Source organism: Schistocerca piceifrons, chromosome 1, assembly GCF_021461385.2.
Source record: "Schistocerca piceifrons isolate TAMUIC-IGC-003096 chromosome 1, iqSchPice1.1, whole genome shotgun sequence".
Taxonomy (NCBI): domain Eukaryota; kingdom Metazoa; phylum Arthropoda; class Insecta; order Orthoptera; family Acrididae; genus Schistocerca; species Schistocerca piceifrons.
The window spans coordinates 324,306,414-324,328,901 of record NC_060138.1 but is presented as its reverse complement, the minus strand read 5'-3'; the positions used below and the strand labels follow the sequence as shown (position 1 = coordinate 324,328,901).

At 42.5% G+C, this 22,488-nt stretch overlaps 1 protein-coding gene across 1 annotated transcript; it reads left to right on the top strand.

Moving 5' to 3' along the window:
• Window positions 1-756: 756 nt before the first annotated feature.
• On the top strand, window positions 757-20,293 carry LOC124717934. Its single transcript, XM_047244253.1, has 2 exons — window positions 757-832; window positions 19,152-20,293. Exons 1-2 carry the CDS (start codon window positions 757-759, stop codon window positions 20,291-20,293), a joined length of 1,218 nt encoding a protein of 405 aa, XP_047100209.1.
• Window positions 20,294-22,488: the final 2,195 nt, after the last annotated feature.

Below are 22,488 nucleotides of genomic sequence, written 5' to 3'. Positions count from 1 at the left end.
TACAGTAGTGAAGAAACAAGATGGTGGGGTAATGGTGGTCATAGACGATAGGACACTGAACATCACCGTCAAAGGACAAACCTTGACTTACCTGCTGGTTACTGGCAGGTTCCCGTAGCTAGAGTATGGAAAATACACCTCTTTTCCGATAAGTGGCAAGCACCATGCCCTACACGCTGGAAGGAGCCGACTAGGCCCTTACATCTCCCACAGGAGAGTTGGTGGAGAGAGCAGGCAACCCCGTTAGTGGCCGAATGTGAGCTATCGCTCTATAGAAGCCCGCCTTCAGTCAACCGAAGTCGATTTCGCTGAGACGATAAATTCTAAGCCCACCATAGCTTCTGTCGTTATATCATAACAGCTTTTAGCCGGACGGTGTGGCCGTGCGGTTCTAGGCGCTTCAGTCTGGAACCGCGTGACCGCTACGGTCGCAGGTTCGAATCCTGCCTCGGGCATGGATGTGTGTGATGTCCTTAGGTTGGTTAGGTTGAAGTAGTTCTAAGTTCTGGGGTACTGATGACCACAGATGTTCAGTCCCATAGTGCTCAGAGCCATTTGAACCATAACAGCTTTTACCTAAGTGAAATGCACGTTACAGGTAGTTGAACCTTTGGCCCCACGTTGTCCTACCTTGGTGTTCCTCAAGACACGTGCCGCTACTAACGAGCTTCAAATGGCTGGCAGATAAGAGTCACAGTATCGGCGCACGCAATATAAGCGGGCGGTGACCGCAGATCCCTCAGTGCGAACTCCACGATGGCCCCACAGACGCCGCTGCTGCTGGCACTGCTGCTCGCCACGGCTGGCCACGCCGCCCCACTGCCTCGTGCAGGTACTGTGCCTCCCCTACATGTACCAGACCTCGTCCCTCAAACCACACTTTTGTATTGTCCAGTAAAAGTCCACGTATCTTTGCTGTAAGTTCAAGCTGATAATACACGCTCACTGTACTCTTGCATTTAAAAACCCGGTTTGGCTTAACAGATTTTTTTTTCACTTGTAGCCCCACTCATTTTCTACACCTACATTTGCATCTGTACTCCACAAACGACCTTATGGTGTACGGCGGAGGGTACTTTGTGTACCACTGCCCCTTCCCCCTTTCCTGTTGTAGTATGCGGGAAGAACAATAATTGTTGGTAAGCTTTAGTGTGAGGTTCGATGCCTCTAATTTTATCTTCATGGCCTTTTCGAGTAGGAAGAAGTAATACGTAGGCGAGCGAAGTACAGTTTCCCATGTCATCTTAAATGATGAAATGTCCTGTCTGTTAAGCTACCGTTTTATTTTTTCCTATTTAGCATTGTCTTCATACTTCATATTGCCTTAAATTCTTTCTGTTATTAAATTGCCTTTTCCGAAAAAGTTCTGTTTAATTGAACACATGGTATGGAGTTCCTATTATTGTATGCTCGCCTTATTCTTGCCTCGTCCTTTAATAGCTACGTCATTCCATTCAAGATTTTATTTATTTTTTTCATTCTTCGTAATTACAACGTTTGGTTACTTCCAAGGAAAAAGTTGTCCTCTGTCAGTACATACTTCAGTCTCTAATATGCGGAACTTGTTGCTTAGTTTGATCTCGTATGCTTCCCTACACTTAAACAAATATACTCTAAATATCTGGTTTGTCATGTTACGAATGTTTATTTCTTGCATCGTGCACTATATCTTTATTAATCTATTTTTTATACATTTTTCTATTATTTTGCTATAAAATGTGTCTCATTTAATTGTTGAGTCTGGTCTTCAAAGAGAGAGTTTTTGTAGAACTGTGGAGTGACGCGTAGACTTAACGTGTATCCATAGCATTTTGTGTACTAGTCTTCCAGGTGATGACTGCCCCCTTTAATTAGCCTCATCCTGATGTTCTTCCTCAGACGGATGAGTAGTAGCAAGCACGAGGGAAGTGGCGGTAACACCATAAAATCACATGTGACATTTTACCAGACATAAATGTTTTGCATGACTGATTTGGAAATCGATGTACGCTGTTTTACTTGATGTGGCAATCATTCAGAACTGATGATGAGTACCAGGGAATTTATATGTAACAGTGTATAAAGCACAGATTCACGTGGAAGGTTTTGTGAGAGAGCCTGCAATCGATTCCTCATCAAACAATACGGTCCACGTATCCAGTACAGTAACAAACGAACTGCAAATCGTTCTGCAGTCTTGCTAGTACAGCAATAACCACAAAAGATGATTTGATTATCAAAAATAGCCAGATTTATTTGCCCCTATTTCTAACTTACTGTAAATAAAATATGTGAACTTTCATGTTCACAAATATTTACATTCCAGAAATGATACATGGATTAAAAATAATGATGACCTGTCTAAACATTATGGAATAAGGCACCAGTATTGTGACTGGTATTGCATTTATCCACTTAATCTGAAGATTAACCAAAAATATTAACCTAACTGAAGCAGTCAACGGTAATACTTGGCCCCAAAAAACTCCTTGCACGTCAGTGTCCAAATCAGAAATGTAATTATCTGCTTTTGTTGGTAGAACAACTGGTACTCCCCAACATTTACCATCTATTACATTTATTCTTTCTATATTATAGGTCCTACACGTTACAGGAAAGTAACATTATAGCGATGAAGCAAAACAGCTTGACTAATTATTGAAAAACTTCAATGATTCAATTCTAAGTTTACAATGCATGGTAAAAGTACACTAATTATTAAAGAGACTATGACAGAACTTTCTGCCTTTCTTTATTAGCTTCTAAGTGACAATCTTTTTAGTTTTCAGGGTCTTATTTCTAGTTTTCATCTTTTTCATTTCTCATGTTATTTACTCCATTTACACCTTTCACTATGTTTGTCCTGGGTCCGTGTGGTTTCATGCCCAAGTCCTTAAGCCACATTTTTCTTGATATTGGTTAAATCAGATAAACGCATTTGGCCTTAGAATACCTGTTACCTCAAAAGATCCTTCATAAACATTAAAGAATTTGGAACTCTCTTTTCCAACATGGCTTTTCCCTAGCTATGCCATTCTTATTTCATATCGTTCTTAGTTCTAATTTGTCTTCAGATTTCATGTCTGTCTTTGGAAGGTAGGAAATAACCTCTCCAATTAAACTCTGAGTTTTCCAGCGCAACATTATTTCACATGGCGTAAACTTAGTGGTTTCATGTTTAACACTGATAAGTACATCTGTATTTACTACAACTTTTATCCGCAACCTATGCTTCTTATAAGAATATGTTCTACATAGGTGCCCTGTTTTGCGCATATATCTGAGATATTTTAAGAGTGATAAGGTGAAATATATATCAGATTTACCCCAATTGTATCCATACCTTCTCTCCATACTTCAGATGCAATCTGAGGAGCATTGTATATAACGTGCTCTTTGGTTTTCGATGTTTCACAAAAAAAAAAAAAAAATCGTTCCATTTTGTAAATATTGCACTCCCAGTTGCATTTCGCAATGAGTACAACTTACATATTTTGAAACAGCACATGATCGCTATATATATAAAATTTCCCTTGGATTTAGGTAAAGGTCCACGGACATATACTGACAACAGTTCCATGAATTCAGTAGGTTTCACAATTTGCACAGATAGACAGCAGGTCATATTGATAACTATAGCCTTTTGACACTTCTCACTAGTCCTCATTCTGTTTTGTACTTTAGTGACCATACTATCGAAACACACACTTTCTTTAAGTTTTTTTACACATTTTTTATCCCTACATACCCATAACTCAAGTGAACATAGTCAAACATTTGATCGGTGTACTATTTTGGCCAGCACGCTCTCCAAACGTCTACCATTTCGTCAGTTCCTCTAAACAGTACCCCATCATGTACTACATGGTATTTGGAAGTTTATTGTTTCCCCTCTTCCCCAGGTTTGCCTTGACTTCTTTCGAGACTTCATCTACACCTACTCCCAACACATAATCTTACAGATCATTTTGAATTCTCTTTCATCTTCTACTTCTTTTAGGTCAAGATTTTCAGACTTGCATCCCCATATTCTAAATCACATTTGATTGTTCTCCAGTTGATAATCTCGACAAAGCATCTGGTACAGTATTTTCTACCCCTTTCACATATTTTATGTCAAATTCGAATTGCTGGGAGAACAGAGCCCATGTAGTTAGTCTACTATGTAGCAGTCAACACTTTTTCAGGAAAGTAAATGCCTGAAGGTCAGTGCAAACGACAGTATAGTGCCGCCATAGGTAATTTTTGAATTTCTGAAACAACCAGACAATAGCAAGCGCTTCCTATTCTTTGATCCATAGGTTTTTTTTTATATTTACTGAGGGTCCTACTTGTTCTATGCTCACTGTTGATCGCTCCCAAAAATTAAAATATTGCAGTGCTAAGTTCATACTAGCTACTGTCAGTCCTTTGCATCTGACTCACTTGCCCATTTAAATTGCTCCTTTGATTTGAATAAAATTATTGGACAACGACTATTAAAATGTTGCCCCTGAAAAATTTCTGATGAAACCCACGACATTCCAAAAATGACTTCAGTCATTTTTTATTTTTAGGAGGTAGACAATTTTGAATAGCTTAAATCTTCTCTGGTTCCTTATTTTCATATGATGTGTCCCAAAACTGTGAGTTCTGTCTTTACAAATTCTGATTTGTTTAACATAAGAGACATGTCCATTTATTTAAAGCTAAATACATCATTCAACAACTGAAAATGTTCCTCCCCGTTTTCAGTTGCAGTTAACATCCACTTAGGCAGTTATTTTAGAGCTCAGTTCTGCTCCCAGTGCCTGATTTAAGGCTCGTATAACTACCGAGACTCAAACATTCAGCTCAAAGTTCACTACTTTGTACTAATATCTTTTGCCTTGAAAAAGAGTAATTGTGCATTTTCCATACTCTAGCTAAGGGAAACTGCCAGTAACCAGCAGGTAATTCAAGGTAGTCTATCTGTTTGTCCTTTGACGGTGATGTTCAGTGTCCTATCATCTATGAGCACCATTACCCCACCATCTTGTTTCTTCACTACTGTATGAGGATTATTGTAATTCTTACACCTTTGCTTCATTCTGTCAAGTTCCTTTGCTACAGCCTCTCAGCAAGAAATTGGTATTGGGTAAGGTTTGACAGAAAATGGTTTGCGTGATTTGATATCCAATTTGGATTCAAAATTTAAAAATCTTCCACGTTTTTCTGAAAACACCTTTCTATTTGACCACAGCACCTGGTCAGATGGTTTGTTATCCCTTTTTTTCAGTATGGCCATATCATTATTTTCTTCTGCCCTTTGCTGACTCAGCACTATTTCTGCATCTCCAACGATGGTTCTCAGTTGTCATGCTAATGGCTCATCTTCAATTAATTTCTTGAAATTTTTCTTTTACAGTTCCCCCTTCAATTTTTAATTTAAATAACATCTCTGATAAGCTGATCTCTGCTTTATATTCAACTGACCAATTCAATGCAAGAATAAGTTTCATACACAGGCTAAGAATCACCTAAAATCTCTTTTTTCTTGCATTCCTGGTATGGAAAACTGTGCCACCACTTGCTTACTGATGGGTGTATTCAGCTTTCCCATAGCTCCAGTATAGTCAAACTTGAAACAGAAATCTTCAATATTCTTTAACTGATTTCATATCTTGTGTCCATCAAAGCTTCCAATTTTTTCCTATACATATGCACCCATACTACTGGTTATCCAATAAGTCCATTCCCTTCATCACGCTCTACCTGCAGTAGGTTATTTTCTATAGCTTCTTGGGTCCATTCACCATCTTCCTCACTTTGTACATGTGAATATTCAGCCTTCTTCACCATAGTATTCAGTTCTTTTAATTTTACTTCACTATTTTTTCTTTCTTCTTCTCTCCTATTACATTATCCCTTTCCACAACTATAAAAACATCAACTTTATTCTCGCCTCTTCACAGTTATTATTTGAGAGATTGAATATTTCAGCAATGCTCACATTCTCCTCTGGCGCTTCATTATTTATCCCCTCTTCAGCCACAATCTCTTGGATTATAGATTCACTCCACCCATATGATCCAGTCTCTATTTTGTAACCTTTGTAATTACTTTCTTTGTCACTATCATCACCACTAACCTCACTACTACCCTACCTGCTCTCTTCATTATTCATCATATTTTCTTCCTCTTCATCTGCATCATTCACCCTTCCTTTTACTTTGCCCTCATTTTCTTCCATTCATTTTTTTTATTCTACCTTCTTTCAACCCCTCACAGTTGTCAGCTAATTCTATGATACATTCTTTTCTGACCTTTGTTCATTCCATTTCATGACAACTCCTGTGTTTTCTCATACCTCGGAATTCATAACTACCTTTACATCTTCCTCAAGTAGGTCTGTTGTTTTTCACTTGCACTCAATGACTGTTCCTTTTTATATATTTTGAGTATTGAATCATATTACAGCTGGGTCCTCTACGCTGACCTGCTTCACTAAGGACCCTTAGTGAAAGTAGAGCCTAATTTCCTTCTCTCAGTTCCTGCATTTGCTGTGGCATCCTCCTCTGAAAGACCCAAAACCTCTGCTATTTCTACCTGTGTAGTTACTAGATCCCACTCTATTTATATGTCTCCTATTATAACTACTTTCATTCTTCTTAAAATCATAACCATAATTATCTACATGCCATCTATCAATTTCTACCACTTTTTTCAGAAAATAATCAATTTTCTGTTACTTTATAGAAAGTAACACCTTTTGCTCACTGATAAGTTTTCCATAAAATTGTCTATCATACTGGTATAATCAAATCATTGGTCCAAATACTGAATTCATTGTTTAGATGTTCACAATATTTTTTGTAGGTTTCCGAGACTGCCTTTGTAACGTGGTATGTCCTTTAGCTTTTACTAAGGCAGGTACTTTTCTAAGAATGCTTTTGTGAATTCTTAAGAGTTTTCATATTTTCCTAGTAGATCTCAAATCTACTCAAAACTATCACCTTTTAATAAAGCCCTTGAAATTTCATGTCACAGATATTTATATGTGAGAAATGATATCTAGATTATAAATAATGATGATTGTTTATATGTTGTGGAATAAGGCACCAGTATTGTGACTCATATATATATATATATATATATATATATATATATATATATATACACTTAATTTCAAGGAAAACAAATAATATTAACCAATCCTGATCATTTAACAGTAGTGCGTGGTCCTAAAACGTTCCTTTTAGGTCAGCATCCAAAGCAAAAATACAATTATCTACTTTTGCTGGTAGAACAACTGGTGGGGTGTGGCATTTACTACTAGGTTTAGTCTTTATGATTTACAAGTCCTTTCACATCACTAAAAATACAATTATAGTAATCTAGCAAGACAACTTGACTGTTGCTGTTGTGGTCTTCAATACAGAGACTGGTTTGATGTAGCTCTCCATGCTACTTTATCCTGCTAACTTGTGAAAAGTTCAGTAATTCAATTCTATGTTCACCCTGTGACTGTGGAGGCACCGGAAGATAAGTATCATCAATAGTTTTGGAGTCAGAATAATAGATGATAGCAGTGTGTTCTATATTCAGCAATTCTGTCATCAGTTTAAAAGATAATCGAAAACTGTTACTCAAGCCACTGAGCAAGAACTAAGTTCTAACGTTAATGGATGCTTAACATAAATAATTGACGATCATCAATGCCAGGTATCCTCCTGATTTGACCTAGCTAGTAACAGTACCACTGTTCACTCTGTATGTACACTACACAATTCAGCATACAGTAAGTAGAACAATACCTGTAGCTCAGCTGACTGCACATTTCTCTCTCTCTTTCTCTCTGTGTGTCTGTCTGTGTGTGTGTGTGTGTGTGTGTGTGTGTGTGTGTGTGTGTGTGTGTTTTACAGTTGGCATTCTCCTCCCGTGATTAACATTTAACGACGACTCTTCAATGTATGTACCAGTAGGTAACCTGGAAACAGTTTCAGTTACTAACAGATAAAAATTCATAACGAAATCTTATGCAATGAGACAGCACTTATTTTTTGTACTGCCCTAAGACTTGAAAGACTGATTACAAATACTTCATACAAAATAATAAACTGACATATGCCCTTTCTGAAAAATCAGTTCATTGCTGAAAAGTTTGTCCACACTTGATATACGATGCAACCGAATTTTTTCCAGACAAAAAGGCAAATTCATTACCAGTTATCTCCAGGTTTCTGTGAATTTAATCAAATCGCATGATCGGATTCTTTTTCTTAGATTTTCTGCACATTTATTCCCAGCCAAAATATCCGCGCAAAGTAATTACTTTACCAGTAGCTAGCCACAAACATCCACTGGGACATAATTTTTATGCCATAACAATACAGTTCGGCTGTATGTGTGCCGCCCAAAACTCCCGTCTTTACTCTTTTGAAAGTGCTATATTCTTGGCGCTCTATTTGTTTATAATTAATTTATATAATACAATATATATATATATATATATATATATATATATATATATATATATATATATATATATATATATATATATACTCCTGGAAATGGAAAAAAGAACACATTGACACCAGTGTGTCAGACCCACCATACTTGCTCCGGACACTGCGAGAGGGCTGTACAAGCAATGATCACACGCACGGCACAGCGGACACACCAGGAACCGCGGTGTTGGCCGTCGAATGGCGCTAGCTGCACAGCATTTGTGCACCGCCGCCGTCAGTGTCAGCCAGTTTGCCGTGGCATACGGAGCTCCATCGCAGTCTTTAACACTGGTAGCATGCCGCGACAGCGTGGACGTGAACCGTATGTGCAGTTGACGGACTTTGAGCGAGGGCGTATAGTGGGCATGCGGGAGGCCGGGTGGACGTACCGCCGAATTGCTCAACACGTGGGGCGTGAGGTCTCCACAGTACATCGATGTTGTCGCCAGTGGTCGGCGGAAGGTGCACGTGCCCGTCGACCTGGGACCGGACCGCAGCGACGCACGGATGCACGCCAAGACCGTAGGATCCTACGCAGTGCCGTAGGGGACCGCACCGCCACTTCCCAGCAAATTAGCGACACTGTTGCTCCTGGGGTATCGGCGAGGACCATTCGCAACCGTCTCCATGAAGCTGGGCTACGGTCCCGCACACCGTTATGCCGTCTTCCGTTCACGCCCCAACATCGTGCAGCCCGCCTCCAGTGGTGTCGCGACAGGCGTAAATGGTGGGACGAATGGAGACGTGTCGTCTTCAGCGATGAGAGTCGCTTCTGCCTTGGTGCCAATGATGGTCGTATGCGTGTTTGGCGCCGTGCAGGTGAGCGCCACAATCAGGACTGCATACGACCGAGGCACACAGGGCCAACACCCGGCATCATGGTGTGGGGAGCGATCTCCTACACTGGCCGTACACCACTGGTGATCGTCGAGGGGACACTGAATAGTGCACGGTACATCCAAACCGTCATCGAACCCATCGTTCTACCATTCCTAGACCGGTAAGGGAACTTGCTGTTCCAACAGGACAATGCACGTCCGCATGTATCTCGTGCCACCCAACGTGCTCTAGAAGGTGTAAGTCAACTACCCTGGCCAGCAATATCTCCGGATCTGTCCCCCATTGAGCATGTTTGGGACTGGATGAAGCGTCGTCTCACGCGGTCTGCACGTCCAGCACGAACGCTGGTCCAGCTGAGGCGCCAGGTGGAAATGGCATGGCAAGCCGTTCCACAGGACTACATCCAGCATCTCTACGATCGTCTCCATAGGAGAATAGCAGCCTGCATTGCTGCGAAAGGTGGATATACACTGTACTAGTGCCGACATTGTGCATGCTCTGTTGCCTGTGTCTATGTGCCTGTGGTTCTGTCAGTGTGATCGTGTGATGTATCTGACCCCAGGAATGTGTCAATAAAGTTTCCCCTTCCTGGGACAATGAATTCACGGTGTCCTTATTTCAATTTCCAGGAGTGTATATATATGAAATTCTGTGTCTCCCTGTTTTTAGAGACATGGAATACAGGTGGGGATCATAGTATATCAGTACATACAACAGTACAGTGGCATTTACAACAGACATACTTAAACAGGCAATTTTCATACAACAGTAACGCATGCTAACAACGCCGCGACTCGGATAATCCTCATACTTCTCAAGCAACCCTTACACACGAAACTAACATTAACTGTAATTTGTCAGTACAGACGGCAGTGGCAAATCACTTAAGGGCATTCCATTCTGTTAATATTACGTAAAGATAAAATAAATCTTGACTGTTGGATATGCTACGAAATGTACAGTGCCCATGAGACTTCGCTTGCCAACGCATTATCCGGGAAACATCGTTCCTCCAGCTTTGTCTTCCCCTACAATTTTTTCCCCGTCTACCGCCTCTTCCAGAGTCACATTTACGATTGCTGGAGGCCTCAGCAGCTGCCCCATTAATCTGTGCCTTGTTATGGTTTAGGGTTGTTCGTAGACATCTTATCTCACTGTTGTCACTTATCCTGTTTTGTACTTCATCTCGTACATTGTCTGTGAAGTTTATTTAACATTATTCTATATACATATCGCATGCCTGCAATTCCCATAGTCTACATTTGATTCACACGCTACTGCGTTTTACGGAACTTTCGCCTCAGTTTTTTATTGACAAATGCGTTCTTGACTTATGACCATTTACTTCTGATATCTTCCTTGTTTCGGGCATCCTGACTTCATACGTACGATTTTCAATTACATACTTCTACTCATTCCATCAGCACACCTGTTAATGGCAGAACGGCTGCCCGCCGAAATATCACGGATTCTTCACGATCGAAACCGGCAGTAGAGACACTTCAGTTTTTATGTGTTGCAACCTTTTATTAGTCCATTACGAACATTCACTTACACAGGTTTTACAGCTTACTGAATCGTCTTCAATAGATTATGCTAAACATAAACATTTTCACCAAAGGTGTATGGGTCTCTCTACGATGTTGCCATCTGTGTCAACCTTAGTCAGCATTTCGTATAGAAACTGAGAGAAGATACATCTTAAATCTTTACATACAGATTTTACAGCCTTGTTAGTGAATCACCACCAGATTTTAGGCAAATCTTAAAGTTTTTATACAGGACAATCAGAGTAAGAAGCACTGGAGAATGTATCGCTAACAGTTCTTAATTCACTGTATTTACAGTACCCTGCAATGTATACTACTTAAGATTTTTACCGATTTCCCCTAGCTATATAAACTGATTTCTCCAATTACGTTTTAAAGTTCTGTAATGAATGGCCTTCATCAATTATATTGTGCTTAGGCAAATAATAAATGATACACCTACGTAGTAACGCATGGAAAATCAGATATCGTCTTGCTTCAAGCAAGATAATTCATTTCACGTTCATTATTTCGGTTCTGATTACAGCCTCACGAACCTGAGATCTACGTACGCTGAGAATGAGATGGGTAGCACCAGCGTCACTACTTCATATGGATTATGGAAGTGGTTTGACATTTGCTAATTCAAACCATTATCTCGTGGATATTATATTAACAAAGTGTCGCTCGTAGCTTCAATCATCCCCCCCTTTAACCTTCGGATTTTAGCAGTTTTACTTCAGATATATCCAAATTATTAATTACTGGAGTGTGAGAGGGTTCATCCCGGAAATGGCTACGAGAAACAGCGACAAAAGACGCTGCCGTTCGCGTGCGTCCTGATGTAACGCTAGCAGCTCAATTAGCGAATATGATGAGAGACAAGAGAGCGTGTTTTGCCTGCTGTGGGAAGGGTGAAGGGGGGGGGGGGGGGCGTCGGGCATGCAGAGGCAGGCGATCCTTACGGCTTTGTCAATATGTGGAGGGACCTTTGACGCATGAGAAGCAGACCTCAAAGTATGAGAAGTCCGGAGTATTAGTCAACTAGCCGGAGACACGGACCGTGTGGTGGGAAAAACCCGATCGTTTCAATGGACTTGCCACCAAGGGCAAGTTGACTGAATGAAGAAAATACGAAATAAGTAAAACTATAAACAAAAATTAAAGCAAACCAGTGACAGAGAAGCCATTCACATGGTTTTAAAGACAGAAATTAGGCAAGCGTGCGAAAAAAACGCGCCCTCGCTACGAGATGTAGTTTTCAAGTTAGTTAATGTTAAATGTTTTGGATTTCAAACGATGTTTAAAAATTAATAGCTTACTAAATCATTTAGCGATTCATACAAACGTTTATCAATGGATAGGTCTCAGTGAGCGTTATAGAATTATTATGGTGGATTTTTTTTGGTGAATATTACGTATTTTAAATTACAGGCCAGAAAGTATATTCCACACCTAAAAATGTGAATTCCCTTGTAAATAAAACACAAAATAGAGAAAGTAGTGGCAGCGTTAGTAAATAGACGCAATAAGAGATTTATGACTAATTATTTTCATTGTTTAGTATTTATTATTTTAACAAAACCATTAAAGTTACACGAAAATTACGAATAACGCTGAAAATCTGTTGCGTCCAAATACATGTGCAATATGTGTAAACAACATTAAATTTATAATTTATATATGCTTTAGGAAGTCGAAAGAGCTTGGTCTTGACTCATCAGTGCGAGGCTATAAGTAACGGAGATCATTTTCGTGCAGAGGACTGGCTGTCCAGTAGGCAGTTGGGGCAGAGTCCGTCAAAAGAAAAGTCGTATGTGTGGCTGGACGTTACCTCGTGTGTGCAACGCAAATATTTTCTAAGTACTCGATCGTGTAATTGTACAAATTTTACGTATGTCGAGCATGAGAACTCTGAAATATTTCTAACTCAGACGGATGTAGAAAAATTAGCATCGGGCGAACTGTTGGGTTGGGACTTTTAAGTATTTTGCCTGTGACGGTCGCAAAGACCAAAAAGTAGGAAATGGTAACACTATCAAATTCTGTATAAAAACAATCGATCAAGCAGTGGGTGTCCGATTCAGAAATCGTATTTGAATGTTGGTTTTTCCTTTAGTGAGGTTGTGTTATGAGTCATGTAAGAAGGATATTCGACCAGGGTCTGTTTAAGACCCTATCGACACAAGACACTTCTTGGGACACCAAACTGAGCGGGGCACCACGGGCACTCAAGGACAAGAAAATGGTGGGTGGGGGCAAATGACAAGTCGCTTGGAGAAAAATCTTCTCAAAACAGCCCTGGACACATCTACCAGCGTGTGTGGGGATTCCACAGCGGCAGGATCATGGTCTATCGAGGTTTATGGTCTATCGTTCTGCGTTATTGCTGCTCACACTGAACAGGAGCACAGAATAGAGAATCTATGAATTCAAGAGTGCCACACTCAACGCCTTGTGAAATCTGTGATTCTATGTAATTAGCGCTCTAAGGTACAGATATACGGTTTGCTCGACGCCTCAGGACGTCATGTACCTTGAGCGAAGAAAAATGGTTCAAATGACTCTGAGCACTATGGAACTTAACATCTGAGCTCATCAGTCCCCTAGACTTAGAACTACTAAAACCTAACTAACCAAAGGATATCACACTCATCCATGCCCGAGGCAGAACTCGAACCTGCGACCTTAGCAGCAGCACGGTTCCGGACTGAAGTGCCTAGACCACTAGGCCACAGCGGCAGACTTTGAGCGAAGAAATGGCCTTGTTTACACCACGACCAGTACCTGCATGGACAATGCGACGTCGACTAGAGCACCACGGACCGTCAGCGTTGCGACCATTGTGGTAGCCAATTGTCATTGTCAATGAAATTCACCAACAAACGTGTAACTTAAGATGTTATTTTATTTTATTTTGAAGGCTATCAGTTTCAGCATTTCACTATGCCATCTTCAGGCCCCATATGCATCTCTAATCGAAAATGTCATAAAGACCCATACATCTCTGGATGTCGTGAATTTATGGCTCTAGATGAAATTTTAGTTTATTTGGAGAGACACATATGGGGCCTGAAAATGACATAGTGAAATGTTGAAACTGATAGCCTTCTAAATAAAATAAAATAACGTCTTAAGTTACAGGGCTGTTGGTGAATTTCATTAACATTGACAATTACATAACCAGCTGACGTCCCTGTGCATGATGGATAACAGAGATTGAGGTAACCTTCCTCGACGTGACATTGGTGAGCCCAGCCACGATACTGGACAAACAAGTGGCTCAAAGTCGTCTTTTCAGAAGAGTCCCTGTTCTGTGTATAGTGACATCAAGGACGTATCCATGTATAGGAACTCGGACGAGAAGGGAAGTTGCCAGATATCATTTGTCATTAGTGTACGGTTCTAACTCCTGGTTAACGGTGTGAGGTGCCATTGGATACACATCACGATCGTCTCTGGTTCTCATAGCCAGTAACTTGAAGAGCGGCTGATATGTCCGCCGAAGGCACCACAATATGAAACATCCAGGCAGAAAATGAGTACGAAGTTGATTGTACACAAATAAACAACTTTCTCCGAGGGTAATTAGAGTCGAACATAATAATTTAAAACAAATAACTTCTAGAATATTTGATGAACAACAGGACCAACAGATGGCTGAAGGCCTGTAACTGACTACGACAGAAGTTGGTGAGGCACAGTGACTGAAAACAAATCCCTTCTTGAAGGTCAGAGGAACAAGGAGAATATTTACAGGCTGAAGCTGTCACATCATACTGAATTGCGGAACTTTTCCATCACTAACCGCACCACTATCAAAGTCTGTAGAATATATGCCCAAGTTAAATCCGTGAGAGACTCAACAAATGTTACGACCCCAACGGACATGCAGAAGTTGAAGTCCGATGTAGTATCAATGAATAACCCGAGAACTATTACGGAGTCCAAGTGCTGGTCGCTGCTTTGGGCATCACGTCTCTTTGTTGTAGTTACAAGTTGCAGGGGGACGGTTGACACCGACGGCGACGTCGTTGTAGTGGTGACTCCAGAAAAAGATTCTGATTGTGGGATGCTTTCTGAATTGATGCATCGCCCAGGAAGCTCAGGGTGGATTGGTCCACGTGGCCTGAGTGCAAGCGCAAATACTGTCTGTGTACCAGGATACTGCTGGTAGTATTTTCGGTCACACGGCCGACGGAGGGGAAACGTCATTGGGACTAACGACGTCTGGCGACGCTTCGGTTGCTGCCTGGTGGCAGGGCGAAATGCGGCCCTCTCGTGTGTGTCGTCTGCAGAGAGGTCCATTGACCCCATAGCCTTTGTGTATTGTTGGCAACTGGTTGAGGAAGCACACGGCCTTGTCACAACACAGGCAATAATTATCTGGCATGTTATAGCTGATGGCTGTGTCGTATCCTCCTCGACTCAGTGACGTTATATTTCAACAAGATACTGTAAGACCGCACGTCACCTGTGCAGTCCTGATCTACTTAGGCATTGATGCCCTGCTCAGCACATTCTCCAGATTTCACACCCACTGATAACTTCTGACTATGGGTTCCTGAAGGGCGAGCATGTTGTCAGTTGTCAGCTAGCATGACAACCTCTGGTACAGAGATGAAGCACCAAGGATTAATGTACCCCAGTTTGCCATTCAAGCTCAATTTAACTCGATGCTCAGCTCGGATGGAGCCTGTTGTATTCACCAAATGCTTTTCATGCCAAACATAAACATAGGACAGGAGGAGAACCCCTTGTCACCAAAAGCAGCTGCAGTTACAAGGGGGCTTGCTTGGCATAGAGTAGCTATCCAGCGTCGTCACAGGGACAGACATGGATCTAATATTAATGAAAAAAGTATAGAATAGCGACAATTCACAATAATTTATTTGTAGATGCCATACTTTACTTAACTGTAGTATGTACGTGAAGTGTTGTGATACATAAATAAATGTCTGCTTGCACTGATATGTCATTAGCCGAATCTGGTCCTGAATCCCGTGATCAGTAATAATAACTTATGTGATGTACACCTTGTTCTTCTTGGCGACGACCACAGACACAGTCCTTTTGCTGTTTCGGGGTACTGTTGACACTGTTCGATGATACTATCAAAACTGAATGGAGCCATCCATCGTCTTATTTCCATATTTCACCGATAGATGTCCTGTTGAGGACTGTTTGAGTAACGTATAGTGGAAGCAAAAGGTAGGCCTGTAGGCCTTGTCGAGTGGCGTCCTCTCTGGATGGTGGTTTTAACTCTGCTGCACCTGAGTACTAGACAACCTGGCGTTCTTCTCTGTAGGGCTGTGCCGTATCTTTCAGACGTCACAACAGAGCCTTTTTTCTTTTTTGGGCTGTGTGCCGTATCTTACAGACGTCACAACAGAGCCTTTTTTTTTTTTTTTTTTTTTTTTTCTCTCAGACGTGGCAGTGGCAGCTCTGTGTACTATATTTCGCACTCTGCAGACACCGGGACACAAACCAGTGTAATGAAGTGTTCTTCCTACTACGCTGTTTACGTACAGTAAGTTAAAATTTCTTCATTTTGTGTCTTTCAGAGTGTTTTAACTGCAAAGGTCAGCAGTGTATTACTCTCTGTTTGAATGTTGTTGTTGTGGTCTTCAGTCCAGAGACTGGTTTGATGCAGCTCTCCATGCTACTCTATCCTGTTCAAGCTTCTTCATCTTCTAGTACCTACTGCAACCTACATCGCTCTGAATCTGTTTAGTGTATTCATCTCTTGGTCTCGCTCTACGATTTTTACCCTCCGTGCTGCCCTCCTATACTAAACTGGTGATCCTTTGATGCCTCAGAAAATGTCCTACCAAGCGATCCCTTCTTCTAGTCAAGTTGTGCCACAAATTTCTCTTCTCCCCAATCATATTCAATACCTCCTCATTAGTTATGTGATCTACCCATCTAACCTTCAGCATTCTTCTGTAGCACCACATTTCGAAAGCTTCTATTCTCTTTTTGTCTAAACTACACTCCTGGAAACTGAAATAAGAACACTGTGAATTCATTGTCCCAGGAAGGGGAAACTTTATTGACACATTCCTGGGGTCAGATACACTGACAGAACCACAGTCACATACACACAGGCAACAGAGCATGCACAATGTCGGCACTAGTACAGTGTATATCCACCTTTCGCAGCAATGCAGGCTGCTATTCTCCCATGGAGACGATCGTAGAGATGCTGGATGTAGTCCTGTGGAACGGCTTGCCATGCCATTTCCACCTGGCGCCTCAGTTGGACCAGCGTTCGTGCTGGACGTGTAGACCGCGTGAGACGACGCTTCATCCAGTCCCAAACATGCTCAATGGGGGACAGATCCGGAGATCTTGCTGGCCAGGGTAGTTGACTTACACCTTCTAGAGCACGTTGGGTGGCACGGGATACATGCGGACGTGCATTGTCCTGTTGGAACAGCAAGTTCCCTTGCCGGTCTAGGAATGGTAGAACGATGGGTTCGATGACGGTTTGGATGTACCGTGCACTATTCAGTGTCCCCTCGACGATCACCAGTGGTGTACGGCCAGTGTAGAAGATCGCTCCCCACACCATGATGCCGGGTGTTGGCCCTGTGTGCCTCGGTCGTATGCAGTCCTGATTGTGGCGCTCACCTGCACGGCGCCAAACACGCATACGACCATCATTGGCACCAAGGCAGAAGCGACTCTCATCGCTGAAGACGACACGTCTCCATTCGTCCCTCCATTCACTCCTGTCGCGACACCACTGGAGGCGGGCTGCACGATGTTGGGGCGTGAGCGGAAGACGGCCTAACGGTGTGCGGGACCGTAGCCCAGCTTCATGGAGACGGTTGCGAATGGTCCTCGCCGATACCCCAGGAGCAACAGTGTCCCTAATTTGCTGAGAAGTGGCGGTGCGGTCCCCTACGGCACTGCGTAGGATCCTACGGTCTTGGCGTGCATCCGTGCGTCGCTGCGGTCCGGTCCCAGGTCGACGGGCACGTGCACCTTCCGCCGACCACTGGCGACAACATCGATGTACTGTGGAGACCTCACGCCCCACGTGTTGAGCAATTCGGCGGTACGTCCACCCGGCCTCCCGCATGCCCACTATACGCCCTCGCTCAAAGTCCGTCAACTGCACATACGGTTCACGTCCACCCTGTCGCGGCATGCTACCAGTGTTAAAGACTGCGATGGAGCTCCGTACGCCACGGGAAACTGGCTGACACTGACGACGGCGGTGCACAAATGTTGCGCAGCTAGCGCCATTCGACGGCCAACACCGCGGTTCCTGGTGTGTCCGCTGTGCCGTGCGTGTGATCATTGCTTGTACAGCCCTCTCGCAGTGTCCGGAGCAAGTATGGTGGGTCTGACACAGCGGTGTCAATGTGTTCTTTTTTCCATTTCCAGGAGTGTATTTACCGTCCACGTTTCACTTCCATACATGTCTACACTCCATACAAATACTTTCATAAACGACTTCCTGACACTTAAATCTATACTCGATGTTAACAAATTTCTCTTCTTCAGAAACGCTTTCCTTGCCATTGCCAGACTACATTTTGTATCCTCTCGTACGTCGACCATCCTCAGTTATTTTGCTCCCCAAATAGCAAAACTCCTTTACTACTTTAAGTGTCTCATTTCCTAATCTAATTCCCTCAGCATCACCCGACTTAATTCGACTACATTCCATTATCCTAGTTTTGCTTTTGATGATGTTCATCTTATATCCTCCTTTCAAGACACTGTCCATTCCGTTCAGCTGCTCTTCCAGGTCTTTTGCTGTCTCTGAGAGAATTACAATGCCATCGGCGAGCCTCAAAGCTTTAATTTCTTCTCCATGGATTTTAATTCCTACTCCGAATTTTTCTTTTGTTTCCTTTAGTGTTTACTCAATATACGGATTGAATAACATGTTTGTAATCTAAACATATTTCCCTCTCTCTCTCCACAGGATAAACTTTTTTGTAATTGTAGATGAAACAACAGGAGACTATTGCTCTGGCTGATACTAATCTACAGTAAATGCATACTTATCGCTAATAACATTTCAGACTTGTGAATTATTCCACGCCCGGGTTCCCGGGTTCGATTCCCGGCGGGGTCAGGGATTTTCTCTGCCTCGTGATGACTGGGTGTTGTGTGATGTACTTAGGTTAGTTAGGTTTAAGTACTTCTAAGTTCTAGGGGACCGATGACCATAGATGTTAAGTCCCATAGTGCTCAGAGCCATTTTTGAACTTGTGAATTATTGTGTGTAAACATTTTGACAGTGTTACTTATTGCAGTCTGTTGCGAAACTAACGTCTCAGCGCAATCAGTGTGAATTGTTGATTCAAATTTGCAGGTTGCTCGGTGGACGTGAACGGGTCCAAGATGCCTGACCCACAGCCACTGCTACTGAAGCTCGGCGGTAGCAAAGACGTGCACGGATTCGTCACGCCGGACTCCTCGGGGGTGATCTCGCTCGGCCAGGACGAGCAGATCATCGTCGCGTGTCCCGACAACAGCCTCCAGGTCACCGGGCAGTCGCAAGCGACGGCCTCCTGCGTCTCTGGTTCCACCTTCTCCATCAACGGGCAGTCGTACGACTTCGCTGATCTCAGATGCAGGTCCCAGCCGAAGCCGTCAGGCGTGAAGACAGGCGGCTCGTGTGGCGGCAGCGGCCAGTACCAGGTGGTCCAGCTGGGCTTCCAGGTCGGCTCCGACTTCTACACGCTCATCGACGCCTGCTTCGACGATCGGTCCTACAACACGGTGTACGACCACTTCACGATGGTCGCCGAAATGGGCGGCAAGCAGAGCGGCTTCGACCGGCCCGACTGGCTGGACGGCGGCTTCTACGGCAACATCGACATGGATAAGCAGTACAAACGCGCCACGCAGATCCAGACAGTCGGCGCACTGCTGGGGTCCAGCGAGCTGGGCTCCAAGTACATTTCCGAGACCAACGACTACTTCCTTTCCAAGGGACACCTCACTGCAAAGTCTGATTTCATTCTCGGCGCGCAGGAGTACGCCACGTTCTTGTATGTGAACGCTGCGCCGCAGTGGCAGACTTTCAACGGTGCCAACTGGAACACCATGGAGAACAATGTACGTTCGTACGCTGCGAACAACCGGGTAGAACTCGAAATCTACACGGGTACACAAGGCATCACGACGCTGCCCAACGTCAACAACGTCGAGACGGAGCTGTATCTTTACGCTGATGGCAGCAAGTACATTCCAGTTCCGAAGATCTTCTGGAAAATCGTGTATAACGCTAACACTAAGGCAGCCGTTGTGTTCGTGGGCGTAAACAATCCGTACATCACGAACCCCGGATCTGACTACTATGTATGCACAGACATATGTAGCAAGATCAGCTGGATATCCTGGAAGGCCACGGATCAGGTGAAGGGCTACTCGTACTGTTGCGAGTACGCAGACTTCAAGAACTCGGTGGCCGACGCACCCAGCCTCAGCGTTAACTCTCTGCTTACCTAACCTCTCAGATGGGAAATACTTTTGTCTGCCGATATCAGGTGGAAGCCACACCAGACGAACACATTACTCAGCACTTATAGTGAAGCCAATAAGAAATCTAGACTGTCCATATATCTGTAACTCTGAATTCCGGACATTCCATAGTCCTGTAAATTGAAAACCGTATATGAAATTATCGTTTTTGTTCCTTCTTTGTACATCTGAGCTTTAAGTGATTAGATTGGGTTTTGATTGACGCAGTCTACCTCTGTCTGAAAGTTATTTCTACCAATAACAGTAAATCTGTCCAATGCGTTTGTTCCACTCGCGACATTTATTTTACATGAACCTGGTGATTAGTTGACATCATTGGGATACTTAAAACCTGCCCATATGCGATATCAAACACAGGTAATTTCACACTTTTGTCCAGTCTTAGTTGTCTCTGCGCTACAATCGGACTTTTGAATGCTCAGTATGAAAGTCTAAAACGCTTAAACCATGATTTCTCATAAAACTTCCGTTCTTTTCTAATATTCTAAATTACATTGGAACATTGCAGGACAAAGAGTAAAGAAAACATGGTGAATGGAAGCACACGCATATTTTAAATACATTGAGGCTCTGAGAACTACGAGAGCCTAAAACACACTGTCATCAATTTTGAGATTCTGGCATGTATGTATGCTCCTGATATCTTTTGATCTTATGGTGAAGTAACGTTATCTACATCTGCAGTCCCACATTATATATGCGAACGTTCACAAAAAGGTGTCTCCCAAGATTTTCAGATTAATTTCCACATGGGTCCAAAGCACAGAGGATAATTTTGTTGCTTTGCACTGTTTAATTGTTATCATGGGTTGGCAACATAATTTAGTGTCTACAATGCGTACGTAGTAATAATACTTCGTAATCCGAGGTACATCAGTAGTTTTATCTGAACCTCAAGGCGCAAAATGTGTTTAAAGAAAATGATGATAACGGGGACAATTAAGTATTGGAATCGGTCATAACTGTGTTTAGTGCATTTAGTAACTGTCCTTTATGTTCTGGTTCTAGTTTCACAATAATTACAAAATTTACAACAGCCAAAAGACACTATTGTCACTAGCCTATACATGGAAATTTTGTGGTTTAGCATTGATAATAAGTATAATCTTAAATTTTAATTAATATTTCGTAATATAAAGTGCGTACAATATTTTTTCATAGGACGTATGTTGATTAAAAAAAAAAAGATCAGGCCCTTGAGATATGTAGTTTGTCTATATATTTGGTTTTTAAAAACCCTTATTTTTCTCAAAAAATTTTTCTGTTCTTTGGACTCTTATGTTTCTCTATGCCTCAATTATTCCGTGCATCTTCAGGTTCTTCAAAGTATCCTCATGGCTTGTCAGTCCCAGAGACTGTCTCTTCTGCGTGTAGAACAAACTGTATAGCGATTGGGTAAGCGAAAATACAATGATATTTGAGGCAGTCTTCGATTTACCCTTCCTTAGGGAGAGCAGCTACGTGGCGAGAGATTACGTGATACAGTGCTGCGAGTGAAATAGGGAACAATATCTGACATTTAGTGCCACGAATTACTAAACGTACAAGATCTACTCAGGAGGACAGTTGTCACAGTATTGTGAAATGCTGCAGTCCTTGATATTTCTGCGATTTCTTAAAAGTATTTTACTCTTCTGAAGGGAAAATGCATGGTGGTGCGTACAGTTACAAACCTCATTCTGAAACTTAACAGCGATTAAATACTTAGTAGCACCCTATATGTAGATTTGGTCAACGGGTCATCGACCAGCGTTGCCTAGGACACTCAGTTCTTCCTACTTAGGTGTCAAACTACTTTAATATTCACTAAATTTCTCCCAACCACTCAAATCGATCATCTCAGGCAACGACGTAGCGTATTTCCAACTGTCTGCGTGTGTTTTCAAACGAAGATAGTAGTATAGCAGTAACAACGCTAAAAGAATTTGTGGCATCTCTGCCGGCCAGAGTGGCCGAGTGGTTCTAGGCGCTACAGTCTGGAACCGCGTGACCGCTACGGTCGCAGGTTCGAATCCTGCCTCGGGCATGGATGTGTGTGATATCCTTAGGTTAGTTAGGTTTAAGTAGTTCTAAGTTCTAGGGGACTGATGACCTCAGAAGTTAAGTCCCATAGTGCTCAGAGCCATTTTTTGTGGCATTTCTCGTTAACTTTTGAACAAACT